The sequence below is a fragment of the Theobroma umbraticum genome, unplaced genomic scaffold (assembly GCF_002168275.2).
Source record: "Theobroma umbraticum cultivar Fairchild unplaced genomic scaffold, ASM216827v3 scaffold_86.0, whole genome shotgun sequence".
In the NCBI taxonomy this organism is placed as follows: domain Eukaryota; kingdom Viridiplantae; phylum Streptophyta; class Magnoliopsida; order Malvales; family Malvaceae; genus Theobroma; species Theobroma umbraticum.
In genome coordinates, this window is record NW_018397263.1 from 108,784 (window position 1) to 124,312 (window position 15,529).

Below are 15,529 nucleotides of genomic sequence, written 5' to 3' on the forward strand. Positions count from 1 at the left end.
GATGTGATCTAATTGATTTTATAAAGGCTTAATCCAATTAAGTATTGAGTTAAATCAAATATGATTTGATGGAGTTTTAAATAAAAGTCCAATTAGCCAAGACATTTTATAATCCTTGTTTGATATAAAGTAGGTCAATTCACTCTATAAAAAAATCCCTTAACCGCCTCTTAAAGATAGATAAGAGTTATATTTTACGTTCTCATGTGTTGAGATAGGATCACAGTCAAAAGAGGGAAACATAACAGAGTTCAAAAAATTGAGAGTTTGTTAGCACAAATTTTAACTTAGAGATTCACACACTCTTAGTGAAGAGATTTCAGCAAATTACTGTGTGGATTATCATTAGAGGCAGGACAACTGTGCTGCTATGATTTGATAAGTCTTAGTTGGTGTACAAAAATTAAAACCAAAAGTCAATGAAGACTCCATCGAAAAAAGTAAACTATTAAGTATATCAAAATTTCTCTTGTGATTTTTTTAAATTATTTTCAATTAAAGTGATTCATGACTTTAGAGATTAAAATTTTAATAATATTCCGCTGCATATGAGTTATCTTAATATAATTTAAATCCCTAATAATTCATCCCTTTGTTTCCGTTACAAATTTGCTTTACAAAAGCCAAATGCAAAACAGATTGGTACGTATTTTAATATTGGATGAAGAAGTTGACCAAAATCCAGGATCACACCAACAAGAATAGGTTTGATTCCTTCATTACTTGATGGTGTGAACACAATCCACATGTCAGGATATGGTGCCTGATATTCTGCCTCTCTTAACCTTAATAAATGAAGTTGTATGCACATCATTTTCATGGTTGATCAATGAATGATGGTGGAACCTGCGTTTCTTAACTTTAAGATGTGATGACAATTGAAAGAAAACGAACAGTAGAAACAGTTGGAGGTTGGAACCTTTGCTCAAACTATTCCTTACAAGACTGAATTCCCCAGGAGTCAAAACTCAAAACCATCTTACGTCTGTCGTCGGTTAGCTTGGTATCTTAGCTGCCAGGCACGCCTATATCGCTCAGTTAGGAATAAGGATGAATACAATTCTATTAAATAAATAAATACTTAGTTTCAACACCTGAAAATTCAAGTTTGACAGCATGCACCATCAATTACGTGACATTGAAAAATCCGCCCCCTTTATCCTCTAGAAGGAAGGTTGAAAAACTTGCTATATATAGGTCGTCAGCTTTGGGAATGCAATGATGCACTGGTTCAGGTTTACCAATTTGGTTTCGCTTGTATTTCTGGGTTTTGGCTTCTTTCTGTATTTTCACATCTACCCATCTTCTTCCCATCAAAACATGGCAGAAAACGCCCCCAAGTCTGTATATGAATTCACTGTCAAGGTATTGGTTTGTTCCTTTAAAGTTATTTCTTCATTAATTTGGGTAGGCACTGTCGATTTGCTGAAGGATGAGATGAGAAAGAAAGATTTGTTTTTTATCGTTAAAAGTTGAATTACTTTCCACAAAGTTTGTTAATTGGCTGGATATTACTTCCTTTGATGAGGAAAACTAGATGTGGGATTCTTTCTCTTCTTCTTCCTTTCCCAGTGGTTTTTTTAAATAATAAGAAAGGGATGATAGCTACTTTTCAATCATTGCATTTTGCAGTCCTTTGAATTCTGTTCTGGGTTTACAATGAAATTCTCAAATTTGCATTCATATCAAAGCGTTGTTCCTTTCTACATCATCTTTGAGCTCTTTGTTCCTTAGTTTCGTTGGTACTGATACAGTTCACGAGTCATGTACAAGCATTTACCCCATAGTTATTGCAGATTTAGCTGGAAATGCGCAGCATGATCTGATCTCCCTCCCGCGGGCACCCTCTTTTCTAATGTGTTCTGATTGGACTCTGAATGGAAACAGCATATAACTCTTGAGATAATTTTTTTTTTTTTGCTTCTTTTGTGTGTGCATCTATCTATCATGCACTCTTTCAACATTGACTGTTCATCGTATGCATCAATATCTGTTTAATTTTAATAATAATAAAAAAAAAAACTCAAACTTCTACTTAATAATATGTTGCTGCTGCCAAATTAATCTGCAGGACATTCGCGGAAATGATGTAAGTTTAAGTGAATACAGCGGGAAAGTTCTTCTGATTGTGAATGTTGCTTCAAAATGGTAATCTGCTTGATCAGTTGCATGGCTTAATTTTTCAGCATAACTAATTTCTTATTCTGTCTTCAACCATGACTTACACCTTTTAACTATTCATGTTGAACATCATTTTGCGATGTCTTGTTGTCCCTTTTGGCAGTGGTTTAACGCACTCAAACTACAAGGAACTCAATGTGTTGTATGAAAAATACAAAAACCAAGGTCTGTTACTTCTCATAAATTGGAGACCTTCCAATGTCTGTCTAATGGTTTGAAGCTTGTAAATGTTTGAGTGTATTGTCCTGGCAGGATTTGAGATATTGGCATTTCCTTGCAACCAGTTTGCTGGACAAGAACCAGGTACCAATGAACATATTCAGGAAGTAGCATGCACAATGTTCAAAGCAGAATTCCCAATTTTTGATAAGGTAAGAAATATGTAGACACTTGCTGTTATGAATACTTATTCTTTGGTAATGTTGTATTCTCTGATTTTGTTGTTGGAGTGTAGTTTTTAGGGAAAAAAAAATTACTGTTTCTGATTACAATTGGCAATGTTAGTTTGTTGTAGCTTTCCCCACTTATCTCCCACCCTATGCCTCCTCAGCATGAAAAGTACACTGATTGATTTATATACAACTCTGACACAATCTGGATTTTTCCATTTCCTTTGAGACTATAGTTTCTCTACAAAGAAGCAGCAAATAGATTCATGAAAATGAATGCATACCTATGTTTTCTAATATGTGACATCTGGCTATTGTAGGTTGACGTGAATGGAAAGAATTCAGCACCTCTTTACAAGTTTCTAAAATCTGTAAAGGGTGGATATTTCGGAGATGCTATCAAGTGGAACTTCACAAAGTTTTTGGTAGATAAAGAAGGGAAAGTTGTGGAGAGATATGCTCCAACTACATCACCTCTCAAAATTGAGGTTAGAGCTCTGTTATTTTTTCCATATCACTTGACGGACGCCAGTAAAAAAATGTAGAATTACTGCTAATTGTTCCTCGTTGCACTTCTCTCTCGCAGAAGGACATACAGAAACTACTAGGATCGTCTTGATTGTCGAGGTATGAAGCTACCACTTATCTAGCATCACAGATACTGCAATGGCATAAACCATACAATTTCTCCAGGTCCACAACATGATTTGAGTGATTGCAGTATCTGATTCCGCCCTTTTTTGCTTTGATCTTGCAGCAGCACACAAGGGACATTGCCTGGAACTACCAGGGAGTACATGGATCTAAAGCTTGGTTAGTGTTTGGTGGGCAAATCAGGATGGATGATTTATCTCTACACAGATTAGTGGTGTTTATCTCATTGCTAGCTAATGTATCAGGATGGATGATTACAAGTTCAACTATAAATAATCTGTGTAGAGCTTTTACCCATAGGGATGGTTGCAAGGCTAGTCATAAAATAATCTGTAATAATTTGTGACAGATTTTCTCAATGAATCCAAAAACAAAAAACTACTTCCATCAATTATATACTATCATTATATCCCGGTTAAGATCAGAGTGGCAGCTGATTGCAAGATGCGCTATCAAGATTAAGCAATAATTATTCCAAGTAAATAGTATAAGCAAAGATTAAAAGGTTACAACTTCTGGCAAGTCAAATTCTTTCTCTAATACACTTTTTCAATATTAAATTCGGTAACAGAAAAAACTTTCTATTTTCTGCAAAACAGACAGCCCAAACATGTTTATCTGATGAAGAGTTATTGGTTCTCTAAGGTCTCTAACAGGCACTTCATCTTCAAGAAGTTGGTTATACAGAAAGATCATATCTGTTTTGCTCAGATCATTTATGATGCAGCAATATGTCTACCAGTCCGAAAGATCATATCTGTTTTGCTCAGAACGTCTAAACAAACCAACTTGCGGTGGTTCAACCGAACTTGCTCCCTTGTTTCTATCTCTTCCAAAACAAAGTCGCACATGATAATGTCATGGACAGCAATAAATAACAACCAACGGTTGTCCATAAATTGCGAAGTGCAGAAACAGGCCAGCAATTAGCATAGAACTTGATCAAATCCAACATAGCTTCAAACAGTGCAAGAAAGGCATCCTCTTGATGTTTCAAGAACCATGCAATGATTCTACTTGACTCCATTTTAATTTGAGCAGTTCCATCTAGAAGTTCTTGCATTGAACGACAGAGAGAATAGAAAATATGAGTTCTTTCTATTAGATACTGAATGCTAACAAGCAAACATTCTTAAGAATTTGTTCCCATTTGGTATTAGAAAATGAGGTATCCACCTTGTTATTCTTTGCAGCATGTCAGGTTTGCCCCGAATTTCCCCTCCGACCCTTGGCAAGGTAAGACGGAACCTGATTAAGAAAGGAGCTTGTTAAAGTTTAATATTGAGACACATGGACTCAAGATCTTTTCTTTTTTCAACCAAATGGACTGCAAGAACTTAAATCAAGCCTCATTCAGCCCTTTGGAATCTCAAATAACAGAGAATAAAGTTAAAAACTTACTGCCTGCTGATAGCTTACTAAGAACGTTTAGTTTTTTCTCTCCTCATCACGCTTGCAACCTTTATCCATCTTGTCAAGCAATGCATGAGCTATTTTCAACTTACCATACTTTTGAAATGCCTGTTGGAAAGCATCACATACATACACTGGTGGGTGGAAACCTTTTCCAATCATCGAGTCCAGTTTCTGATAAGCAGCTTCCAATTGACCAAGTTTACAGTGCTTGAGCAAGATCTGTGTTTCCAATTTACCTTCCAATTTGAAACACAAATCCACCTGCCCATTTTCCCTCGAAAGTTTGTCCACCAAAGTAAATGTGTGAAAATTTGGAGTCAAACCCAGGCCCAACATTTCTGTCAACAAACTGTAAGCAGCTTTCCACTTCCTTGCTTCACAATAAGCATGGACTAAAGCATTATAGGTTACATTATCAGGAAGACATCTCTTTTTGTGCATAATCTTGAACACCCTTTCAGCATCATCCAAAATTCCTGCTTTGCATAGCATGCAAATTATGGAGTTATAAACAACCAACTTTGGCTTCATGCCAAGGGATAGTGTTTTCCAAAACAAAAAGCTAGCTTTCTCAACCAAATTATGTTCACAGAAAGCTTGCACAAGAACAGAATAGCCCTCTTCCAAGCAACTCATCTTTCTCTGCTCAACAACCTTTAGAATCTCATATGCTTCTTCCATCTTCTCCAATCTACATAGCTCTGACAGAAGCTGAACTATAACAAAAGCACTAGGTAACAAACCCGAATCATGAGCTTTCCAAAACACAGAAACTGCAGGCTCTATAGCACCCTTCTTTGAGCTCACATTTGGAACTAAAATTGTAAATGGTCTAGAAACATTTTTCACTCTAACTTTCTCAATTGCTCCTTCCTTAGCACTTAACAAACACAAATGCCCAATAAGTACATTCACTGCGGACCTGGTTGGGACCAAACCGGCTCTATGCATTTCGTGAAAAACCTGGAGGGCAGTCTCAAGCCTACCAAATTTACATAAACCAACAAGAATATTACTATATGAATAGCTATCGGGAACATCAATCCTGTGAAAAATAGTGAGGGCAACATCAATCAGTTCCCCAGATGCCTCCTTCTTGCAAAGCACGTAGAGAATATTGTTACAGACAATATTATCAGGTTTACACCTAAATGTAGTTTCCATTTCTTGAAACAGAGAAAGGGCTTCTGCAACCCTCCCCTGCCTACCCAAAAACCTAATACAAGTTGAAAAAACCCGGCATGAAAGCTCTCCCTTATGAGACAAGATAGTGAGCAGGAGACACTTGATATCATCAAACAGCTTTCTCCTACCCAAGAAATCAGCCATGTACTCAATGACACAGTCATCAAACTGGAAACCCGTTTGGGTTCCAGCCCAAGAGAAGAACTCCAAGGTTTTAACTCTACCTAACTGCTTATAATTCATCAGAATATGAAGCACAAGTTTTGAATTTAACTTGTCCTTATAATCCTTTAACAAGTCATCAAAATCTGTACATTGGACGGTCGGAGCAGCGAGCAAAGAAGCAATGGAACAGGCAGCAGAAGAACTTACAGCTTTTGAAGCTGAAACTTGAGGCAATTGCTGGGTAAGTGATGAGCGATAGTTGGTGACGGTTTTTGGCGTTGAACAAAATGGAGAAACGTGAAGAAAGCACTCAGAGCAAGATGAGATTTTGAGGAGATTTGAGAACAGATCGCGACCTCCATGTCTACCAGCACGCAGCATTAGATGAGTGAAGGGCAGAACACAAGAGTCGTGCGTCTCCAGTTGTTACGCAGCTTGGGTACTTCGGACTTCGGAGCTTAGTTCGGTGTCGTTTAAACCGGTCTGCATCCTTGCACAACTTAGCTCGACCCGGCTAAAGTTTTTCGCTTCGAAATAAATAAAGGATAATTTTTGTTCCTCCAAAATTACATTTACATGCCATTTTGTTTATCAATTTCTTTTCATTAAATTAAACAATTAGTGACTATTCTTTATAAAAACAAATTGTGAGTTCAATCCTGTACAATAATATATAAATTAAATTTTTATACTCTTTTAATTTATTAATTTTTAATATCATTAAAATTTCTCCATGTTCACGTAATATTTTGTACTAACATGACATTTCTTAACATAAGAAAATGCTGACGTGGCACTTGCTATTCATGACATTTTACCACATTAAATTGAAAATACCAAGATCATACCTAAGTAATCAAATCACCAAAATAAATTGTTGGATGGTCAACATAAGAATTAATGATCCAAGCATTCTTCCATTTCTTCTTCGTCAATTTTGCTTTTAATAAGTTTCTTCTTACCAAGTCTTTCTCATAATACGTGTACCAATTGTTTGCATAATTTTGAAACGTTTGATTAAATCCGTACTTTGACACGCAACAATTAATCGATGAACAGTCAAAAGTTTGTAGGGCATTCCAATTAATGTCCAGAGTCAAGGATAACTGATAACCAGGATTTTTGTCAAAATGAAGCTAATACACAAATGGTCTAAAGCCATAACCCATGTGTCATGGTTAGCTTGATCAGGCAACACTTTCCATGAGAAAGAATACAAGCGATGAACATGAGAAGAGATTTCTGTGATTGATTGAAATTTTGGAAGAGATGTATGCTTTGCCCTTCCTTCTCCTCCACTTGTTTTTCTCCTCATTCTCAACTGCTTCCGCCCATACCAGTAAAGTGAGTAATCATCTATCCATAAAATGGATAAACACAAAGTCAGTCCATTGTTAGCAAAGTCGAGCATTATGGTACTCAGATGCTGTCACATTCAGTAGTTACCACCATAACAATCAGAGCATAGGTAAGAGGAATCACGTATAGTTAATCAACGCAGTTAGATTAGTTACCTCAGCAAATGCAGAGGTCTGCAACTAGTTGGTGAAGCTCTACTGGAGGCTCTCACCACTGCATACAAACCAACACAAGGTTGGACTTCATTGAGAGGTCAAACACGAAGCATAGTAACAGTTAGAAGAGGCCAACATAAGAAGATTTCATTGATTCATAGCTTAAATTATTTTCAATGCACTGGATACAATAATGTAATTAGATATCTTAGTCTCCGCAGAATTAAGTCAGACTCATACGAGCATTCGGTTAATCTCAAACCTGAAACGTCTTTCTCGTCCCTATCTTCTTCTCCTACTCCTTGCAGCAGGTCCATATTAAAAAGTTTTGGCAGGTCCGTTCCCAATAATTGCAGGAAATTTCATTCCCACCAGACATGGAACAGCAGAGCACAAGCTCTGCATGAAGGGTTCGGGCTGTTGATACTTATGATTGAGAAATATCGATCCATTCTCTGCAATGAATCTTTTAGCTGCATAATTTAACAGTGCAAGCCACAGCCTGTGCCCAGAATTTGAGCCTTGCTTTAACATCTTCTGGATGGTCACCTGTATGCACAAAATCAGAAACTGAAGGTTAAAACCCGTAGTTTTTGTTTTTTTGTCCTGAAAAGAAGGCATCTAGACACGGTTTGCACGGACTACATGCACGAAATTTCCGAGTACCAGAACAAGTTGCATCATGTTTCTACCTTTTTTTCTGAAAAGATTTGTACAAAACTTTAAGCAGGTGTGATTAAATTAGGGTCAGGGATTTCTCAAAATCAATGCAAAACATGAAAACGCAAACAACTTAGATCTCCATTTCATATACTACAACGCATGCCAGAACACTCTCAAACCAAAACAACTCACTTCAAAACAATGGCAAAGGAAAACGCAGCATCCCAATAAAAATGGTGTACAATAAGTTCTAATGGAAAATGGGCTGAAGCATAATAAGGAACTTAGAAAAGAAAAATAACTGACCAGGACTGGAGATCTTCCAATTGGCGATGGGGCTGGAGACGGTTTCGGCGGTGGTGTCTGGAGATGGATCAGAGGACTTCTGGTGCTCGTCCAAGTATTTCTGAGACATAGAGTAACATAGCTCCAGCGCAGGCAGGGTGTTGCAAAGCTCAGGAATTTCCTCGTAGCTGAATCCGAACCCCAGATCCAAACACCCTTTCAGTTCGTCGAGATCTTCGTCGGTCAAGCTCTTTGTCCTCGTCAAATCATCCTCCTTATCCAACGCCTCCACGTACCCCTCCAGCAACACCTGATTCTTCTTCTTCTTCTTGCCGATCTTATCTTCGTTGTTGCTGCTGCTGTCGTCGTCGTCGTCGTCGTCTTGACTGATCTTTGTCCAATCTCGACGTTCCTGATCGACGAAGCTCTCCGCGGCTGCCGTCGTCGTCTCCTCTTCTTGGTCTTGGTAGATTGAGTTCCTGATGGAAACCCATGATTCTGTTTGAGATGAAGCTCCCACCATGTTTGTTTCCCTTCCTTTGTTTTCACTGGAATAGTTTTTCACAGCGCTCGTTTGTTTTGGAGTAGAGAGCCTCAGCGCTTATAAAGCTGCCTCCAACCAAGATTTGCGCACTTTCTCTGTCTTTCTCTCTGTCATCCTCTTTAAATTACTATTTACTATATAATACCAAAAAAAATTGTATATGTATGTATGTGCACGATGCATGTGGATCATGATGGTGTCATTTATCATAATGTAAACATGAATTTGAAAGATGGAAAGATGATGTGGTGCACAAAAGGATTACGTGTCCACAGCCAGCTGTAGCAGAGAGTGACAGAATCGGAAGGGGACACGTGGTCACTAGAGGGAGGGCCCCACCATGTGTGCTCATCACTACTTCACCTTTGTTCTTATTTGGAAATGTGAACGCCACCGCGATTTCAATATTCAAATTTCTGCCACCTTTTCCAATTTTTTTTTCAATTTTGACTTTTTTTTACCTTTTATTTTTTTTGGTAAAATTGGATTCCTAATTCCCAAAAACCTACCCCAAAATTGAAATTTTAAAAAATCACGACATTAAACAGAATTAAAAATAATGATTTTTTTAATGAAAAAAATATATCACCTTGCCTAAGGTGATTAATTAACAGGTTAATTATTATTTATTTATTTAAATTTATCCCTTTTGAGTTCGATATATACTTCTCTCAAGCTTTGTTATTGTAATTTTTGACATTCGATTTTGTTGTAAATAATACGTAATAAGATGTCAGAAACAACCTTGCTGATATTATTGTTTGAATTAAGTTAATACTAATGAGGCATTGAATAATTGCTTGGAACATTAGCTATCTTGATGCATGACGCAATGAATAAAGATTACCCTAATCTTTGGAAATCATATTTTATCTTTGCATCTTTATATTATTTAATGTGAACTTTAGAATTTTATTAATAAACAAGACTCTTCCACGTGGTCAATCATTGCCGTTTACCATTAACTAGTCGGTCTTTAGAAACAAAAACGAAAACTATTTGGCTTTATTTACTAATTAATAATTCATGTGTTGACAAAAGTGTATTCAACTCCATTTTTTTTAACACAAAAGGAGGAGTATAGTTTAATTCGAAACCAAAATCAGAAGAATTTGTATCATTACAAGCGGGTTATATATATATGTGTGAACATATGAATCAAAATCAATGATATATGTTCTTCATACTTCTAAACGATTCAAAATTTAAAATTAAGTATATTTTATATGGAAAAAAAATTGAAGTGAAGTAAATAAATCTATCTGCTAACCTAACAGGTAGAGCAAAGAAGGTGAGTGGTCCAGTCCAGCAGAAAAAACAAAAATACAAAAAGAAAAATGTGTAAATGGGCACATCAAGACAAGTTACTTTCTGTGCAAAAATCCAGCCAAAATTGCTTTCCACAAAGAAAAAGATAATGGAAATTTATCGAGGGCGACGACGTCTGGGATCAAGATCCTGTGGTTTGTGGAAGGATGAGGAAGAACTCGACCAACCATCCCATTCCAAAATACTTAGAACATTTTTTAAGAAAAAAAACTTAATATTTTTAGATAAGTTTGGGTTCTGACTCATGAGAGACATGAAATATAAGCCCTTTGTCTTGGTGCGAAGCATGTCGATTTTCTTGATCAAGCCAAAACAATGGCCAATGGAAGAGGAAGACAATGGTTTAAAGATCAGCTTGGTGGAAGTAGAGTCTATGTATGTACTTAGTTTTTTTCTCTATCTTGATTCTCAAGGAAAACACAATTACTTTCGATTTAGAATGCTGCTGCATGGAAACATACATGCAATTCCATTGCATGCATGTACATGTTCACGTAAAATTTTGATATATATGCTACAACATAATTATATATTTTATTCATGGAAATTAAATATGGCATTAATTAATTATTTGCATGATTAAACATTTCTTAACGTTTTAATATCAGTAGATAGTAATCCAGTCTTTTTCTATTTTTCCTCTTGCAAAACTCCAAAAATTGAATATTATTCATTGTTTATAAAACTCCAACAATTTTGTATATTTATTTAATTTTTATTTCAACGTGTATTTTTTTCAGATATTTAATATTTTTATGTTTATATTAAAAAGTATTAAATATTTATATTATAATATTAATATAAAATTTATATTCAATTTTTATAAAAATAAAAAATAAATATTTTAAAAGGAAGAAAGTATTATCCTATTATTAATGGTGTTGTATCGGTTTCTAGTAATACTGACTTGTTGTAAGCCGGCCCGAGCCTTATGGTTTAGCAATAATTCAATGTGGGTCCCAACTTATCTTTATCCACGTCGACAAGTAGTCGTACTGTCTGTGCAAAAGCCAACGGCATGGTATGGCCATCGTTTCATCTTTAATCTGGATGACTGAATCTGATTACATTCAGGCACGTGCCGCTACATGCACAGCATAATCCCTTCCGCCACGTGTGAACATCTGATTGGGTCCGGCTCCCCGGTGGAAGACAATAACAGGCCAACAACCCACGTTGCCTGTCTGTCTCACTCAATAATTGCGCGGGGAAACACGAGTCAGCGTTCTTGCTTGCAGAGCAAAACTGACAAATTAAAGACACTGCTCCGCAAAAAGAGATGTGGGGTCAGTGGGTTCCTGTCCTAATTTCCCGACAGCAACGCATTGTTTGCATCACGCAATGGTTAGAGTATGATGTACAACATATATGTTAATGTTAATGCGTGATGTTATGTATGCCCACGGCCGGCAACATCATACACATTCTTGATGACAATTTGGCCCACATGGTCTCCCCAATCATATGCTGCCACTTGGCAAAAAAAAGCAAACTTTTCATTATTTTTATGTGACAACTATATTTGGTATGCTAAATTATTGGAGCTTTTTGATTGTTTGAACTTTTTTCTTATATTACTAGTATTTAATTACTAAATGTTACTATAGCTATACATATAGATCTTAGATCTAACTACACAATTAGTAATTTTCCTTGTTACATAAATAAGCGTGTAGGGGCTATATATGTATGTATGTATGAAATGAAATGTAGGAGAATCTCATCTTTCATGTCAATTATTTTATGTGATTGGTAATGAGGAAATGAAGGAGTGGTTGAGAAATATAAAAGATTTGATGTGCAATTAGATTTGGTCGTTTAGCTAACATCACATTCATTCGTGTCCTTTTGCTGGACCTCATTGACTATATAATATTAATTATTTTTATTTGTGAGTGAATTTTCTTCCAAAAACTATATGCTAAAACTTGGCTTTTTTAACAGTTGGCTAAAAGCGACAAAAGAAAGTAGAACTAGAAAGTATGTATGATGAATGCATTTATTTAAAAAAAGGCAAACAAGATTTATACAACCTCACCATCATGGACACATCAAGCTTCAACTCATGATGCGTTTAACTGTTTTGTGGTATGACTTTGATGATTGGTTTGGAGATTTAGTAAATGGAGATGGATAATGACTCAATTGTTTTCTAATGCTAGTATGGACTAATCAATTTTTCTTCTTTTTAAGACTTTTTTGAGATATTAAAGTGTTGAAAGACTTCTGTGATTTAATATGAGAATCGTGTTAATCGTGACCATATATTCATATTTGCTGGTAACCAAGCAAAGCTCAAAGACTTTTTGAAATCACATGTGAACTGATTGAACAATTCGATTATCTTATTTTTGCCATCCTTATTAATGTTTTTTTATATATAATGAGTTTAGTTACAATTAAATAACTTTCATATCCGACCCAGAGAAATTGCTGACCAATCATAAGCAATCAGGTTCCAGGGGCAAAGAGATATTGTATTTTGATCATGTGATTGCTGCTGGCATTTGATTTTCTTGGTCGGTCCATGTGAATGCCTAGTGCCTTGATTTTCAAGATGGGTCATATTCACACATTGCTCATCTCATGGGCAACAGCATTCATGTCTGAACCATCTTCATAGTCCAATTGCTGAATAGGGACAGGATCTCAGGTAACTTAGGCTCAGGTTTATGCTGTCGTTCCAAGCATCCTCGAGGATTGATCACCCCTGACGGAGGAAGAAATTGTTCTAGGAATATAAGACTAAATCAGCATGGTTGCTTTGATGGGCTCAAGTAGACACCATGCATCAAGTATTGCAATTTCCAACAGAAATTAGGATTTTCAGTGATGATAAGAGGAAGCAAGTACACAGATGGGAACCTGCCTTTGATAAGGGGCATCATTTAAAAAAAAAAAAAACACCCCTTAGACACTGCCGTAGTACATCTTCCACCATTATATACACAGCTAGAAAATACAAGCTCATGGCCATCCACGGGCTCCCAACCCTGAATGTGAAATATGAAAGAAGAGAGTCCTATGACCTATATCATTTTCATGCACAAGACTTCATATGCCTGTTGAATATATAGACGCTAGAACAAATCATCTTGTGTCTTTATGCCAACACCACTAAGCTAAACAAGTCCCAAGATCACTTAGGATTGGTTTTCCTGCTCAAGAAGGCTCTCAATGTTATAACTGCTGCCCCAAGCCCTCTCCTTCCATATCTGGTCCACTTCCACAAATGTCAATCCTTTGGTCTCAGGCACAAACATGATAATGAAAACAACAGCAAGCACGGCTATGCCAGCAAGAATCAAGAATGTACAGGCAGTTCCTGCAGCCTCAGCAACTGAAAGGAAAGTCTGGGCAATAATCAAGTTCGAAACCCAATTCACGGTAGCAGACATGCCCCCGCATATCCCTCGGTATTGTTCAGGATATATCTCTGAGTTGACGGTCCATGGCACAGGTCCCATTCCAGGTGAGAAGAATGCAATGTAAAGGGCTAACCCCAAGACTGCGGCCCATCCAAAAAGTCCACTTGAAGAACCAGATGATTGAGCAAAGAAGGCCCCGGAAAGGACGAGAAGCGATATGATTACACCTGATAAGCTTGAAAGGGCCAATTTTTTTCTTCCGACGTGATCAATAAGGTAAATGCCCAGAACAGTTCCTGCTGCATTCATTGCAGCAACAATGAGAGATAGAAGAAGTGCCAGCTGATTAGAAGTAAATCCAGCCATCTGGACTATTGTTGGGCTGTAGTACATAACTGTATTGATGCCAGTGAACTGCTGAAGTGCCTGTAAAGTCACAGTTCCAAGTAACTCATAATCTTGCACTGCATGGCAAACTAAACAAGTACAATTTCCCTGTTTACTAGCACTAATGTTATTAATTTTCATGGTGATTTCTGACAAAAATTAAAAACCAAAAGCTTTGTCCAACAAACATTCAAAACCAATATGCAACACCAAACACTGCTACAGTCACTGGTTTTTGTTCCAATAACCACAAAATAAAACGGAAAAAGAGAACCTTTATGCTGATCTGACATGGTTTTTGTAAGAACAAGGACAACCCCAGATTTTAGGTGGATGAGGGTGCTCTGTTTTACCATTCTTACCTGAAGTCCCGCACCAGCCAGAAAGGCAAGTCTCATTTCTTTTGATTTGAAAACATCCATGTACTTAACAGTATTCTTTTTCTGGCGTTCTTCCTCTAAAGAAGCAGATAGGTGATCAATTTCATCCTCTAGCCGTGCAAGGTCATATATTTTAGAAAGTACAGTTATAGCTTGAGCTTCATCATTCTGCACAATCAAGACAACATAAACAATATGTTTAAAATGAGGGGAAAACAAGAAGTCAAAATGGAAAAGAAATTTATAAGGAAATTCATAATAAAATAAGGTACGTGCTCCTACCTTCATAAAAAGCCATCTAGGAGATTCGGGCAGACAAAGCATAAGGGCGAACTGAATGACTGCTGGCACCGCAGAAACACCGAGCATCCACCTCCAGGTTCCTTGAACCTGTCAAGCAACAACATCTAGGATGGTTAGCACAATTTTAAGAGAGAATATATGACCTATGATGCACCACAGTGCCTGGAAAGAAAAAAAATCATCTTGTACAGTGACCTTCATCAACCTCAAAACTCGCCAACTTCATGTGTGAAGCAGATTTACTCACATACCCATTCATCAAGTAAAAGAATTACCAAAATACATATGCTTATTCATCCTATGTTTAAGTTGCTGCAGCATTAATTTTTCAAAACCAATCAATGTGAGGATAGTGGACAAAGTATATCCATGGAGTACATTTTTTAATTGAGTATTTAGATTTAGGCAACAAATTCATGCTGCATCCGGATAAGTACAGAAATTATGACGTCAGGGCTAGGAAATTTATTTTATTTCTTGCAATCAAATTATGCCCTGTGCTTTATGCTGAACTTATTTTATCCCAAGTTGGTTCCGTTTACAATAGCCTCAAGAACCAAAAAGTTTTGGAATAAATCCCCAATGGTGAGACTTAATGAAGAACCTAGGGGTGAGCAGCGGTCGGTTCGGTCGGTTTTTGGTCGATTTTGAAGAAAAACCGATTAAAAATTTTTGAGATATAACCGACCGAACCGTCATAGTATAAAGTCGGTTTCGGTCGGTTTTTTTGAATATCGGTTTCGGTCAGTTTCGGTCGGTTTTTTAT

At 36.8% G+C, this 15,529-nt stretch overlaps 4 protein-coding genes across 7 annotated transcripts; 1 reads left to right on the forward strand and 3 right to left on the reverse strand.

Annotated features, from left to right (window-relative positions):
- Positions 1-891: 891 nt before the first annotated feature.
- LOC110420317 (putative glutathione peroxidase 2) lies at positions 892-3,633 on the forward strand. Of its 2 annotated transcripts, none has more exons than XM_021433586.2 (7): positions 892-1,365; positions 2,072-2,148; positions 2,285-2,346; positions 2,434-2,552; positions 2,891-3,058; positions 3,157-3,197; positions 3,331-3,633. In XM_021433586.2, the coding sequence occupies exons 1-6, from the start codon at positions 1,219-1,221 to the stop codon at positions 3,187-3,189; spliced, it is 606 nt and encodes a 201-aa protein (XP_021289261.1). In that variant the 5' UTR covers positions 892-1,218; the 3' UTR covers positions 3,190-3,197; positions 3,331-3,633. The 2 variants fall into 2 exon arrangements, with proteins under 2 accessions (XP_021289261.1, XP_021289260.1); XM_021433585.2 differs by having other exon boundaries at positions 894-1,365; positions 3,328-3,632.
- Positions 3,634-3,675: 42 nt separating this feature from the next.
- On the reverse strand, positions 3,676-6,938 carry LOC110420297 (pentatricopeptide repeat-containing protein At1g05600-like). Of its 3 annotated transcripts, none has more exons than XR_002445525.2 (3): positions 4,626-6,938; positions 4,401-4,472; positions 3,676-4,271 (listed from the first exon to the last, which is right to left on the reverse strand). XR_002445525.2 is itself a non-coding variant. In XM_089784305.1 (2 exons), the coding sequence occupies exon 1, from the start codon at positions 6,369-6,371 to the stop codon at positions 4,653-4,655; it is 1,719 nt and encodes a 572-aa protein (XP_089640431.1). In that variant the 5' UTR covers positions 6,372-6,938; the 3' UTR covers positions 3,676-4,472; positions 4,626-4,652. The 3 variants fall into 3 exon arrangements, 1 of the variants encoding a protein (XP_089640431.1); XR_002445526.2 differs by having other exon boundaries at positions 3,676-4,280; XM_089784305.1 differs by having other exon boundaries at positions 3,676-4,472.
- Positions 6,939-7,625: 687 nt separating this feature from the next.
- On the reverse strand, positions 7,626-9,110 carry LOC149526895 (uncharacterized). The gene is made up of 2 exons (XM_089784306.1): positions 8,474-9,110; positions 7,626-8,053 (listed from the first exon to the last, which is right to left on the reverse strand). The coding sequence occupies exons 1-2, from the start codon at positions 8,973-8,975 to the stop codon at positions 7,974-7,976; spliced, it is 582 nt and encodes a 193-aa protein (XP_089640432.1). The 5' UTR covers positions 8,976-9,110; the 3' UTR covers positions 7,626-7,973.
- A 4,019-nt stretch (positions 9,111-13,129) lies between these two features.
- On the reverse strand, positions 13,130-15,520 carry LOC110420858 (inositol transporter 1-like). The gene is made up of 3 exons (XM_021434245.2): positions 14,743-15,520; positions 14,443-14,628; positions 13,130-14,119 (listed from the first exon to the last, which is right to left on the reverse strand). The coding sequence occupies exons 1-3, from the start codon at positions 14,827-14,829 to the stop codon at positions 13,469-13,471; spliced, it is 924 nt and encodes a 307-aa protein (XP_021289920.1). The 5' UTR covers positions 14,830-15,520; the 3' UTR covers positions 13,130-13,468.
- Positions 15,521-15,529: the final 9 nt, after the last annotated feature.

What these genes read in the sequence shown, in the direction of transcription:
- LOC110420317 (XM_021433586.2), top strand. Translation starts at nt 1,219, where the DNA reads ATGATGCACTGGTTCAGGTTTACCAATTTGGTTTCGCTTGTATTTCTG. An exon ending in TATATGAATTCACTGTCAAG is followed by an intron (nt 1,366 to 2,071) that starts GTATTGGTTTGT and finishes ATTAATCTGCAG; the next exon opens with GACATTCGCGGAAATGATGT. An exon ending in GTGAATGTTGCTTCAAAATG is followed by an intron (nt 2,149 to 2,284) that starts GTAATCTGCTTG and finishes CCCTTTTGGCAG; the next exon opens with TGGTTTAACGCACTCAAACT.
- LOC110420297 (XM_089784305.1), bottom strand. Translation starts at nt 6,371, where the DNA reads ATGCTGCGTGCTGGTAGACATGGAGGTCGCGATCTGTTCTCAAATCTC.
- LOC149526895 (XM_089784306.1), bottom strand. Translation starts at nt 8,975, where the DNA reads ATGGTGGGAGCTTCATCTCAAACAGAATCATGGGTTTCCATCAGGAAC. An exon ending in TTGGAAGATCTCCAGTCCTG is followed by an intron (nt 8,054 to 8,473) that starts GTCAGTTATTTT and finishes TTGTGCATACAG; the next exon opens with GTGACCATCCAGAAGATGTT.
- LOC110420858 (XM_021434245.2), bottom strand. Translation starts at nt 14,829, where the DNA reads ATGCTCGGTGTTTCTGCGGTGCCAGCAGTCATTCAGTTCGCCCTTATG. An exon ending in CTAGATGGCTTTTTATGAAG is followed by an intron (nt 14,629 to 14,742) that starts GTAGGAGCACGT and finishes TTGATTGTGCAG; the next exon opens with AATGATGAAGCTCAAGCTAT. An exon ending in TGGCTGGTGCGGGACTTCAG is followed by an intron (nt 14,120 to 14,442) that starts GTAAGAATGGTA and finishes GTGACTTTACAG; the next exon opens with GCACTTCAGCAGTTCACTGG.